General features: G+C 35.6%; 1 protein-coding gene across 2 annotated transcripts in view; it reads left to right on the top strand.

Moving 5' to 3' along the window:
• Positions 1-5,067: 5,067 nt before the first annotated feature.
• The window catches only part of top1b (DNA topoisomerase Ib), a 44,041-nt gene continuing 36,056 nt past the window's right edge, over positions 5,068-13,052 (top strand). The window contains exons 1-9 of one of the 2 annotated variants that reach the window (XM_067371235.1): positions 5,068-5,115; positions 5,357-5,381; positions 11,364-11,439; positions 11,673-11,757; positions 11,882-11,955; positions 12,099-12,188; positions 12,267-12,360; positions 12,440-12,534; positions 12,629-12,744. In XM_067371235.1, coding sequence (XP_067227336.1) covers positions 5,083-5,115; positions 5,357-5,381; positions 11,364-11,439; positions 11,673-11,757; positions 11,882-11,955; positions 12,099-12,188; positions 12,267-12,360; positions 12,440-12,534; positions 12,629-12,744 — 688 coding nt within the window. In that variant the 5' untranslated portion in view covers positions 5,068-5,082. Of the gene's footprint in view, positions 5,116-5,356; positions 5,382-11,363; positions 11,440-11,672; positions 11,758-11,881; positions 11,956-12,098; positions 12,189-12,263; positions 12,361-12,439; positions 12,535-12,628; positions 12,745-13,052 lie in introns of both variants that reach the window. The other variant, XM_067371236.1, reaches the window with a different exon arrangement.

Raw genomic sequence — 13,052 nt, 5'->3', positions numbered from 1 at the left:
TGAATCCCAAATGGTACCCTAAACACTCACCGTCTTCCTCTGAGTCCGCACTTTCGTGACGTAATACCGATTTGACTGCCGGGTAAAGTCCCCTGCGTAACTTGCAAACTTGCGGGCTCAGCTGAAGTGCGCATCGAGGGAGCATAGCGGCCGCAGTGGGGGCACTTGCAAGCACTCTTCTGAAACCTAAAATGATGAATGAGATGCCCTATGGTCTCGTGGACTTAATGGACATGCTCATGCAGCAGCCATTGTAAGTCCACAAGACCGAAAATGCATAGAAGTGTGCCATTTGGGATTCAGCCATTATGTCATATTAGGCAAAATGGCTGAAAATCATGAATGTAGTCACTAATCATGAGTTAATCGTTTATCACTTTATACCAATAGGTGGCGCTGTGATCAAATTGATGTGTGTTCAGAGTGAGGTGACAATGACACATGAAAATTTGGTGTCAAAAGAGTGCCCCAGGGATGACGCGTTTTTGTAGGCAAAACCCGGAAGCGAGTTAGCATTTTAGAACTTCCGGTTCCAACTCCGTAAAGTCTATGGGTTTTTTGAATGGGTTTTTGCTAAATCGCCTGAAATAAGGTCTGTGGTTAACAAAGCCTCTAAATACTTTCACGTTTTGATCTATGACATAAACCACACCAGTTATAACCCACTTGTGATTTTGAAACTTTTACTGTGTCTTAAAATCGGCTGTTGCTAACAAATTGCTAAAAGGGACTTTGGCGGGGACTTTAGACGTCATCATGACAAACAGGACATTTGTACAGCATTTCTCATGAAAAAGTGGATAAGTATTCATACACAGCACATATAATCAGCAAGCATGTTTTTAAATAGAGTTTTCTAAATAAAGTTTGAGTACGCTTGGTGGTGACAACGTTGATCCGCGACCATGGTGTGCTGTAGTCCGTTTATAGCCTACTGTTAGCCTTTTATATCTGACAACTTTATTTAGGCTTCAAAATCTATAAATGTTGTGTTAACTTGTAAAGATTATTTTGATAGAAAACAACGTGTAAGTGTCATAACCCTTTGTTAAACACAGAGCTTATTTTCTGCGATTTTCCAAAAAGTCTATGGGAAAAATGAATAGGCTTTCAGTCGAGGCGCTAACTTCCGGGTTGGCCTACAAAAACGCGTCATCCCTGGGGCACTCTATATGCCAAAGCATTGCAGAGATATAGCCTCAGTGTCATTTTGGCATCATGCCTCAACTTTGTGGCGCTATATAAAAACTTGCGACCATAGTTCACTTTGGGAAACGCACCCCTGGTCTGAAGATGATCTGACATGGATTTGGTGAAAATCAGACAAATGGTCTAGGAGGAGTTTGAAAAAGTAGGTTTTTAAAGAAAATCAAAATGGCGGACAGGAAGCTTGGCCAACAATTGCCCTGTCCAAATACCCACACTTGTGGTCTTTGCACTTGACCACTTGTCTACTTACATGACGTATTTCCTGTATTTGTCTCAAGTGTTCAAGTAGGTGTGAAGACTGCAAGTGTGTGTAGAGCATTTGATTACCCGATGGGACACAATTATAGTCTTGAAAAAAATGCAAGCTTTTTAAAAAAATAATTTCAATGCTTTGCATTTTAAAATTGACTTTTAAATGTATGTTCAGTGGTCGCTATGTAACTAACAGAAGACACATTTTTAAAACTGTTGTGAAGCAGTTGCAAATGTACAGAATACACATAGCCTTCTCATCTTTGCATCAAAATGTGCAACACTTTATATTTTACAACCAAATTATATGTAATATATAATTAACTTGCAGTCGAATGTTTTCCTTGACATCTCGCGATTTCGGGGCAACATAATGCATGATGGGATACGTTTAGCCTCGAATACCGCTCAGAAGTGATATTCAAGATAGTGTGGCTTTAGTGTGCATTAAGGGCACTGCACTTGAACATTTTTAAGACATGGGACAATCTTACGCACTTACTTCCTGTCACATATACACGCTCTCAGTGTGGCCAAGACCGCAAGTGTGGGTATTGGGACAGGGCATATGGCAACATTAGTATCCATGTTCTCGGCGTGACCCAGGGAATATATTAAGTCCAGTTTCATGACAATAGGCTTAATCAAAAGCTATTAAAAATTTTTTTAATGTCAATATAACTTTTGACTACAAGGTGACCTTGTACCTTCAGGGCACAGTGCAATGGCACGTTTCAAGTTTTGTAATGATAAAATGCATTCATAAAATATAGCAATTTATGTCATTTAGCAATTAATACTGTATTGTAGTTAGTGGTAATTTCATGTTTTGTTCAATTAAAGCACCATCAAGTGAGACAAAAAAAAAAGAAAAAAAGATGTGTCCTCAGAGTGCGCCCATACATAAGTGTCAAATTTTGGGACAATGTCTCATTTTGTTTAGGAGTTATAGACATTTATATTTATGAGCACATAAAAAATGACCCATGCACAACTTTGATTGCATTTTTTTCACCACTTACTATCAAAATGTTGACATTTGGCCATAGCGTATAGCTAACAAGCTATGTTTTCCTATTTTTCCTAATTTCGATCACAACATTGCACAAACCATAAGGCCTAACATGTTTGGTATTGTTGGACTCAGCAAGGATTCAGGAATCTAAGGAGATGACTACTGTGAAAATAAGTCTACCACATCCAAAGTTATAAGCATATAAATAATTGTTTTCACCACTAGGTGCCGCTGGTGTGAAACTTCTCATACTCTTTCAGGACATTGTGCCGATGACCCATACCGAGTTTCGTAACAATCCGTTCATGCATTCGCAAAATATAGCATTTTACTACAAAATACAAAATGGCCGATATGGGAAGATTGGATATCATTTTTTTTTACTCATTTTTGTCATATTTATATCATTTGGACTCTGCATGATGCCCTGAATCTAACAAGATCACTTTTATGATTTTTTTTTAACAAACCGTTCAGAAGTTATAAGCAAAAATAGCCATTTTCCACGTCTCCGGACCAGTAGGTGGCGCTTCACTGAAACGCAGCATTTAACCTCAGGTCTTGCTGGTGATGATATGGGCCAAGTTTGGTCTAAATATAATAAAAGCGTTGAGGAGATACAGCCTTAAGTCTATTTTCGCTACATAGAATTTGTTTGTGCGTTTTTCAAAAACAGTTTGAAAATCAACTTGAATTCCATAACTGTTTGCATAACTTGTCTGCATGGTCTGAAGATGATCTGGTTCATTTTTTCATGAAAATTGGAGCAACGGCCTAGAGCTTCAAAAAGGTTTTTTCAGAAAATTCAAAATGGCGGAAATATTTTCATGACGGAAAATTGTCATAAGCCCAAAGTATAGTTCACTTTTTACGCGTGACACGAATTTCGTCATCAGAAGATATACACACCTCCATATTTTTGTAACTGCACGAATTTGTATGCGCAGGTCGCACATGCACATTTAAACTTTTTTGCAGTAATTAGTTTATCCACAAGGTGGCAATCGTGACCTGGGGGCGTTGATTCACAAGGTAGTCAAAACTGCATAAACAGAACAGACCGGAACCCATGCAAGCTACAGTGACAATGGAGGCCTACATAGACGAGAGATTGTGGGAAGAGGTTACCCTCATTTGTACAAAATTTGTACATGGGTTGTGACTCGTGGCGAGAGATTGCTCAAAACTGCACATGCGTCGAACGCCTGTGTATGCGTACGAGTCAAATGAAGTATACTTTCCAAGGCTGTGCATTCGACTACACTAGCATATGCGTAAAAAAAAAAGTATACCCAGGGCTATAGGGTGCAATCGAATCGTCTTGAGCCAAGGAATGAGATGAAAATTTTGTTTCTAGCCCTTACAGTTCAAATGTTAGTAGCATAAACGAGAGTGCAAATTTGGACAGTTGGTGGCGCTATAGGGATTAAGTTAGAGACTCCAAATTTGCTATGGTGAATGTTCAGACTGTCTTCTATCTGTGTGTGTAATATAGTTAGTCTGGTGCAACTTCACATCCAACAAAGTGCATGGAATAGAATATATGTAGTTTAGCAACAAAACCAGCAACACTTGTGGCGTGGACAGGTAAAAAATAAACAAAAAGTTTTCTATCTATGTGCAAATTTTCTAAACTTCTATGGGCTGCCAGAGTAGACTCCCAGCAATTACAATAGATGCCTACGCACCTTCAGTGCTTGGCCCCTAATCATTTTTAAAGGACTATTTTCAAAGAACCACTTTTTATTAGGTTCAGATGCCTAGATTACTAAAGGATAAACTAAAGGACCATTTCCCAATGAATTAATGTCCGACAATAATGCATATAATGTGTGTCATAATTACGACTGAATTAATTATTAATTAACTGAATTCAGCAATATATTCATAATTGTTTACTTTATAACCAGGTTACCTGTTTACTTTATAACTTTATTAGTAATACCCAGTTAAACTTTTCATTATCATGTCAAAAATCAGTTTTAATGAACATTTATGAAAATGGAATCTCTGGAATCATGCAAAAATAAAAAAAATATATAATGTAAATATAAGCTTCAGCAACAATAAAATAAAGCAATGTTTTGTTTAACCCTGCCTGCACATAAAATACTGAGGCAGCACATGATATTGGAATTCTTCTTCACCTTTGTGCTTGGACCCCTATAATAGTGAAATTTTAGTTTAGAGGTAATCTGTAATTTAGGGGGATTTTGAGCTAGATGTTTGAACAGAAAATGACTTCTAAAGAAAAGAAATTCTTACAACACCATTCTTCTCAACACATGAAGTTTCATAAGACCTAGACGTAATACATGATAAATTAACTTGATAAAACTGCCTTTAGATCTTAACTTGAGGTGTGTGGAGAAGATAAGTTTAGAGTTTGCATATAATGTTGTGGTCTTAGTAGTTGAGTGTTCAAAATCCAGTGTGTACTCGGTGTTTTTCAAACACAAGCAGCGCATGCGTAGTAGCGATAGACTCAGACTTGTTTCTCGACGACCGAACTCTGATCATTTTGTCACAGCTTTTAAAATACCGGCATCTTTGTCATTTCTAGATAATACCTTCATCATCACATTCTTCATCATCAGAGTCTCAACATGAGCGGAGATCACGCACATAAACACCATCAGGTATCAATTTCGAACATGTTCTCCATATTAAACTATTCTCGCAGGGCATATCTGGATTTATATACAATGAAATTGTAGATTATTGCAGTAAACTTTACAAACGAAAAGTTAAGATTGTACATGGAACATATTTATATTCGCGCAACGCCAACTTTATGCGCGAATATCTTCTAACTGCATGCGTTTTTGTTATTGAAATGCAACGCAATATCTTTAAATGCTGTATAAATATGTGTTTCAGATGGAATCCGGGTCTCTGGACTATAGTAAGTGTTGATTTACAGGTGATGAGAGTTACAGTGAGATGTAGCAGAAATGGCGTCAGAGACTAAGTCCCGTCAGACGCGCTCTCTGCTGTTTATTGTTCAGAAACAGCCCTGTAAAACCACACTTGACACCTGAAATGCCTCACACTGATATCACATTCACACAGAGTAGTAGATCGATTAGCGGAGAATGACTGTCATCGTGTGCATTTTGAAGGGTAACGGGCTGAATTTGGCCGCTGAAAGTGGGGAAAGGATGCGTGAGGACTTAGTCTCTGCGCCATTTTCTTTTCTCTGAATATGAGCAGCAATAACTCATGTAACAGACAACTCGCTCACCATAACAACCACAAAAATACCGTAGTTACCACAGTTGTTACTGTAAAAACATAATACTAAAGAAGCTTTTACTATCTTTTTGCCATTTTCATGTAATTTATTTTTACGTGACAGTGGTCCTCCTGATAACATTAGTTATTTTACACTAGCAATAACTAACTATGTTTATGGTAGCAACATTAACATAAAGTACTGGCAATTTGCTACCATGGTATATATATATATATTATATATATATGCTCATTATACAATGGCAATACCACATTTTCTTGAAATGTAGTGTGTTAATGTGATATGTGTGTGTCATTGTAGCTTTTTCTTATCTCGCTCTCATGTACACTGATATTACTTTCTAAACATTACTTTCTGCCAAACCCACACAAACACATAATTGTGGAGGTACAATGATGCTATCAGATCAGTTTGAAGGCACTCATAAACCTACATACTCTGCCCATTTTCAAATTTAAACCAATAAAAAACACCTTTTTATTTGCTTCTCTTTTATACAAGTTGATCTATTTGTCAATTTGAGTTCCAGTTTGATTTCTAGCCGGCAAGATTAAGATATAACTGCAGAACCACATGTCTCAGCAGTCTGAGGATAGCAGTGTCAGACCAGAAGTTATGGTAGTGCTGTCGATAGCGTAACCCGCTCCAACCACTAACCATACCCTTCACTATAACTATAAGCTCTATCATAATGAATGCCCAAGCCCACCCAACTGCTAAACCTTCTCTTAATGATGCTATAATCAGGGTTGGGCAAAAATACATCAAAATGTATTTTAAAATGAAATACCAAATACCTTTAATTTTAAATGTATCAAAATAAACTACAAAATACAGCAGCCACACCATGTATCAAAATAAACTACTGTATTTTTGTATTTTGAAAATACTAAAAAATACTTTTACATGGGACTTTTTACAATGCCTGAGTCATGCAATAAATCTGACATGCAACCTGTTAAAGGGACAATATGTACAATAGGATTTTTGGATTAAAATATTTAAAAACCTCTAGAACAATGGTATATATTTTGTTGACTTGTGTACTTTATCCCAAATGTTTCCAAGAATTATTAAAGGTTTAGTTCACTTTTAAATAAACTTTTCCTGATAATTTACTCACTCCCATGTCATCCAAGATGTCCATGTCTTTCTTTCTTCGGTCGAAAAGAAATTAAAGTTTTTGATGAAAACATTCCAGGATTATTCTCCTTATAGTAGACTTGAATGGGCACCAAACGGTTGAAGGTCATAATTAGCTTCACTGCAGCTTCGAATTGTTCAAAACAATCCCAGATGAGAAATAAGGGTCTTATCTAGTGAAACCAGCTCATTTTCTGAAAAAAATTGAAAATTATATAAGTTTTAACCAGAAATGTTCATCTTGAACTAGCTCTCTTCTTCTTCTTCTCTATTCGAATTCCAGCAGTGTAGACACTGCTAAGTGTATTACTGCCCTCCACAGGCCAAAGTTTGAACTCATTTTTATATGCAATATGCTAGTTCAATAGTATATAACAATTAGTTCAAACTTTGGCCTGTGAAGGGCAGTAATACACTTAGCAGTGTCTACACTGCTGAAATTCTAATATAGAAGAAGAAGAGAGCCAGTTCAAGATGAGCATTTAAGGTTAAAACTTAAATAATTTTCAATTTCTTTTCAGAAAATGAGCAATGGTTTCACTAGATAAGACCCTTATTTCTCATCTGGGATCATATAGAACAATTTAAAGCTGCAGTGAAACTAATTTTGACCCTCAACCGTTTGGTGCCCATTCAAGTCTACTATAAGGAGAAAAATCCTGGAATGTTTTCATCAAAAACTTTAATTTCTTTTCGACTGAAGAAAGAAAGACATGGACATCTTGGATGACATGGGGGTGAGTAAATTATCAGGAAAAGTTTATTTAAAAGTGAACTAATCCTTTAAATCCAGAGAAATAAGCAATTATTAAACAGGACACAGCCCATGTCTGTGCGTCGCCTATCAATGACATCATACCATCAATTTCCGGTTTTATTTAGTAGAAACCATGGAAACATCAAAGACGCATTATATTCCTCATCTGAGGAATATCGATCTAGCTTACTGCAGTGTGCAACAAGTGTCTCATAGCAGCTGCCAAGTGAACGCAGAGTAGCATTATAACAACTTTCAACATACAAATGTATCTAATATGATAAACAGAGCTGTGTTACTCCACATACGCTAGCCTGAAAAAAAGCGGAAGCAGCGACTGTGGCATAATAAAAGTTCTGCTGCTCTCGAGGCATGTGTCATGCTCGTCTCTCATTAACATTCGCTCCAGCAGTCTCTTTCAGCTCCAACATCACTTGGTAACGTTAATCTCATCCATGAACACAATTTCTGACCGAGTCCCATCCCGATTCTTTTCCAACGGCTGTAGACGTGAAGACAACACCTCCCATGATTCCACAAAATCAAGGATAAGCGACTGAATAAGCGACCTCTAGTGGCGAAAATGTACATATTGTGGCTTTAACAGATCAAATATTCACATATCCCTGTGATCTCCCAGATGAAGGTTAGTTTTAAAGTAACCAACAGGATAATGTTTGCGAATGACTCATAATTGTATCCTAATTTAGTTACTTGGTGTTTGGTAACGAAGGGCCTACTTTGCATCAGCAACACTGACTCAATGACAAACAAGTCATTCATAAGAAGACTACTGATGGCAGCTGTATTCATAGCAACTATATTCTAACTAATTAATCATTTGCTCCTTAATCATAAATATAGGGGGCTGCTGCTCAGTAGAATAGTTTTCAATAATGTTAAATTGGTAAACTATTTAGCCTAAGCTACTAAAACCAACACCAAAACTTAACATCTGTTCTGAACTCAACAAGTCTGGGCAAACTACTGAGTAGGCACCAATCAGAGGCTGTGATGTTTATCTGCTTACCCCCAGGGCATCCAAAATGTTGGTGACTTTGTTTCTTCGGTAGAAAACAAATGATGATTTTTAACTCCAACCGTTGCGGTCTGTCAGCTGTATAATGCATGTCAATGGGAACTCCATCTATAAGAGTAAAAAAAACATGCACAGACAAATCCAAATAAAACCCTGCAGCTCGTGACGACACATTGATGTCCTAAGACACGAAACGATTGGTTTGTGTGAGAAACCGAACAGTATTTATATAATTTTTACCTCTAATACACCATTATGTCCAACTGCCTTGAGCATCCGGTGTGTGAGGTCTGAATGCACTCTGATGCCGGAAGTGATCTTGTGTGTGTATATGTCAATGAGTGCCAGAGATCACTTCCGGCATCAGAGTGCATTTAGACCTCACACACCGGATGCCCAAGGCAGTTGGACATAGTATTATATAAATACTGTTCAGTTTCTCACACAAACCAATCGTTCCGTGTCTTAGGACATCAATGTGTCGTCACAAGCCGCAGGGTTTAATTTGGATTTGTTTGTGCATGTTTTTTTTTTTTTTGCTCTCATAGACGAAGTTCCCATTGGCATGCATTATACGACTGACAGACCGCAACAGTTGGAGTTAAAAATCATCATTTGTGTTCTACTGAAGAAACAAAGTCACCTACATCTTGGATGCCCTGGGGGTAAACAGATAAACATCAAATTTTCATTTTTGGGTGAACTATCCCTTTAAGTGTATAGAGCCATTGAAAAACAAAGTTGTCACACCGGAAGTAACGCATGTTGTGGAGCAACCAATAGTTCCAAGCAACCAATAGTTCTAGCACTGAACCACTGAACACCCGCTGGCAAGTTGATGAAATTACTGCATTTTTTTACATTTTAATGCATTAGTTGACCTCTCAATAATCCAGCCAGTAGTGGTATTTTATGAATCACATTATAGTTAATGTTTATCATTGGATAATAGATAGTTAGACTGTAATTGCAGTCAGATAACGTGAGCAACACTTCAATATCTACCATAACCAGATGCCTAGTTGTCATATTTTAACAGTTTTTAGTCTTTCTGCAAATATTTCTCTCTCTGTGGGAGCTATAATATGTTTCTATGATGACTGTCCATTCAAAAAATAACTTATCTAGAGCCTCATTGGATATATTATATAATAAAGAGTTTCATTGATGCAATTGGTTGCCTTGTTTTTTCTTTTTTGTAAAACTTTTAAACTTCTTTCTTGGATTAAATTCAGTATTTGCTTGCATTCATTAATATTCACTTGTTGTTTATGCTGTGAGTATCATAAAATTAGGATAAATCTTTTAAACTTAACAATAAAAAAAGTAAACAGCAATCTAGTGTTTGATAATGACTAAAAATATATTAAAATGCAATATATATATATATATATATATATATATATATATATATATATATATATATATATATATATATATATATATATATATATATATATATATATATATATATATATATATATATATATATATATATATATATATATATATATATATATATATATATATATATATATATATATATATATATATATATATATATATATATATATATATATATATATATATATATATATATATATATAAAATAAGTAAGCAATTATGACTGGCAATACTCTTTTGAGCAACTAGACTAGAGTTATATACATGTATATTTATTAAAGAGGCATAACATATAAATATTATTTTTCTGGCCACCAGTTGCTTCTAATTTGCCTCTTTGCATTGAATGGATCATAATTATTACACAAATATTATTTAGTACCAAAAAGATAAAAAGTTTCACTTAAGGTGTTCGGTCACTTTTGATCACTAATACCTGAACTCAAGAAAAACATATTGAGGTTGTGACTTTACCTTTCCCCAGAATAAAATGCTACTGTATAACGTAGTAATCAGTATAGTAATCAGTGCACATTATGTGTTAATATTGGCCAGAAATTTCTGCAAATATATTAAAACTGCTGTCTATCCTGCTTAAACCCATTCAGATTGACAGTGTAGAGTTGTTTGAAACTATTGAGAGCTCCATGAACCACGTGACGAGATCAAAGTATGCCCAGCGTACTGGTATAACTGTTTTTTAGTGGCTCTGGTGTAGAGGAGCTTCAAAAAAACACACATTTGATCCATTTCATTTTGCTCATATTTGTCTTTATTTATTTTTTTGGGAAGTATGCTAATTTTAAAGTAAATTTAAGAGATTAATATGTTGATCTATTCCTATAATGACATTTCACTCTTATAAGAATGAGATTGTGTCTTTTGAGTTTTGTGAGCTGGTAAACAAACCCCATTCAGAATCATAGGATTGGCTTCATAATTTAGTGTATCATCATGTTTTACATATTTCCTAAAAGATCTTTAATGGTTCATTAGCATAAAAGCAGTTACAGTATGCCAACATAATCCATTACCATATTCATATAGTATGGTTTTTACATGGTACAACAAGGTACTATTGTGGTACTTTTTTATGTATTTATGCAATGACACAACATCAAGTAATTGCATATCTCATAGATTTGAGGAGTTAAAATTGATCACATTACTAATTTTTTATTTTATTTTAAAATGTATTCAAATGGATTACTATGAATTTCATTCAGATGTATGACATATCTAAATCTAAAGCTGGGAAGTTTTTATAAAACTATTGTTTTTGACTCAGATTCACACAAGCACAAGGATAAACATAAAGACAGAGAACACAAGAGAGAGCGAGACAACTCAAAGAATGGCAACAGGTGATTTTTTTTCTTTATTTTGACATTGATTTTAAGGCAGAAATAATTCTAACATTGTTTACAACCCATTCCCTGTACTTTCACATATAGCAGATGATTATATACTATTTTCAGGCTTTGGAATATTGATCTGCTGTAGTTGCTGGCATGCTGTTTGGAGGGCAATATTCATTGTTGATTCTTTTATCTATTGTCCTAAAGGGAAATCTTAGCTTTTTCCATTTGTTTTACAGTGAACACAGAAGGTCTTCAGAGAAGAAGCACAGAGAGAAAGAAAAAGAGCAACTTAAGCGCAAAGAAAAGCAAAAAGAAGAAAAGGTTGTGCCATACAGAGAGTTACAAAATATAATGAATGAAATATGACCTTGTGTCTCTAAGTATTTGAACATTCTTTATTTGTTTATGAATCTTATATTGGGTGTGTTTTTGTTTTCTTGCAAAGTTCCATAGTTCTGATGGGAAATATCGAGATAAAGAGAACGGTTTTGTAAGCCAAGACAGCGATGTCCATCATTTGTAAGTCACAATGTTTCGATTTCCACATTGTAAAATATAAATTGTGTATTATTTTATATATAAACCAACATAAACTGCTGAACAGTTAATTGAACATGTAATCAAAACTAAAAATGTTGTAAAAATAACGTCTCTTGTTTCAGCCCACCGTCAGTTAAAGTGGAAGAGGATAATGGCTATCATCACTCCATCAAACATGAGAAGTCACTCAAGAGAGAGCGGGATGAAGATGAGTATGTGCAAAAAAATCTGTTCCCATGATCCTCAGCATATGGCATGTAAAACCATAGTGATTTCTTTTTATAAAGCAGATATAAACACAACCCCAAAAAGGTAAAAGTGGAGAATGAGAAGAAGGTGAAGAAACGTAAACAGGAAGATGAAAGTGATTATGAGGAGAGGGAGGTAAACATCACTCTTTTGAACAATGTACACCTTCACTTTGGCTTTGGACTGTTACTGAGGTCATATTTCATTGAACCAGGAAAGGAAACCAAAGAAGCGGACAAAAGAGGAAAAGAAAGTCACCACTGGAGGGAAAAAGAAAGTCAAAAACGAGCCAGAGGAGAAGTGGAAATGGTGAGACCTAATTGAGACAAATTTGTACTTATCTTTAAATGTCGCCTCCTTTGTCTTTTATGCAATATCTGTCTTTCTCTACCTCTGCTACTAGGTGGGAAGAGGAGAGATACACAGATGGCTCCAAATGGAAGTTTCTGGAACATAAAGGTCCTGTGTTCCCACCGCCATATGAACCCCTGCCAGGCCATATCAGGTTTTATTATGATGGTGAGGAGTGTTGGCTTTTGATCCCACCAACTGCTATCTGTCTTCTATCATGTTCTACTCAAATACTCAGGGTGTGACGAGACAGGTAGCTCACGAGACTAGACCAGACACGAGATTGAGTTCACGAGAACGAGACGAGATTTTTACACACTATTTTTAAGAAATCTTCAAAAATGAAATACATTAGAAAAATAATCTGCAGGTGTATTTGAAATGTTTTAACTAATCATCTTATGATGAATTTCATTTCATTTCTACTTTCTGAGTGTGAATTATATACAGTAAAAGACAACAATATTCAAGCACTG

The sequence above is a fragment of the Chanodichthys erythropterus genome, chromosome 20 (assembly GCF_024489055.1).
Source record: "Chanodichthys erythropterus isolate Z2021 chromosome 20, ASM2448905v1, whole genome shotgun sequence".
NCBI classification, from domain to species: Eukaryota; Metazoa; Chordata; class Actinopteri; order Cypriniformes; family Xenocyprididae; genus Chanodichthys; species Chanodichthys erythropterus.
This window is presented reverse-complemented; position numbering and strand designations above follow the sequence as displayed.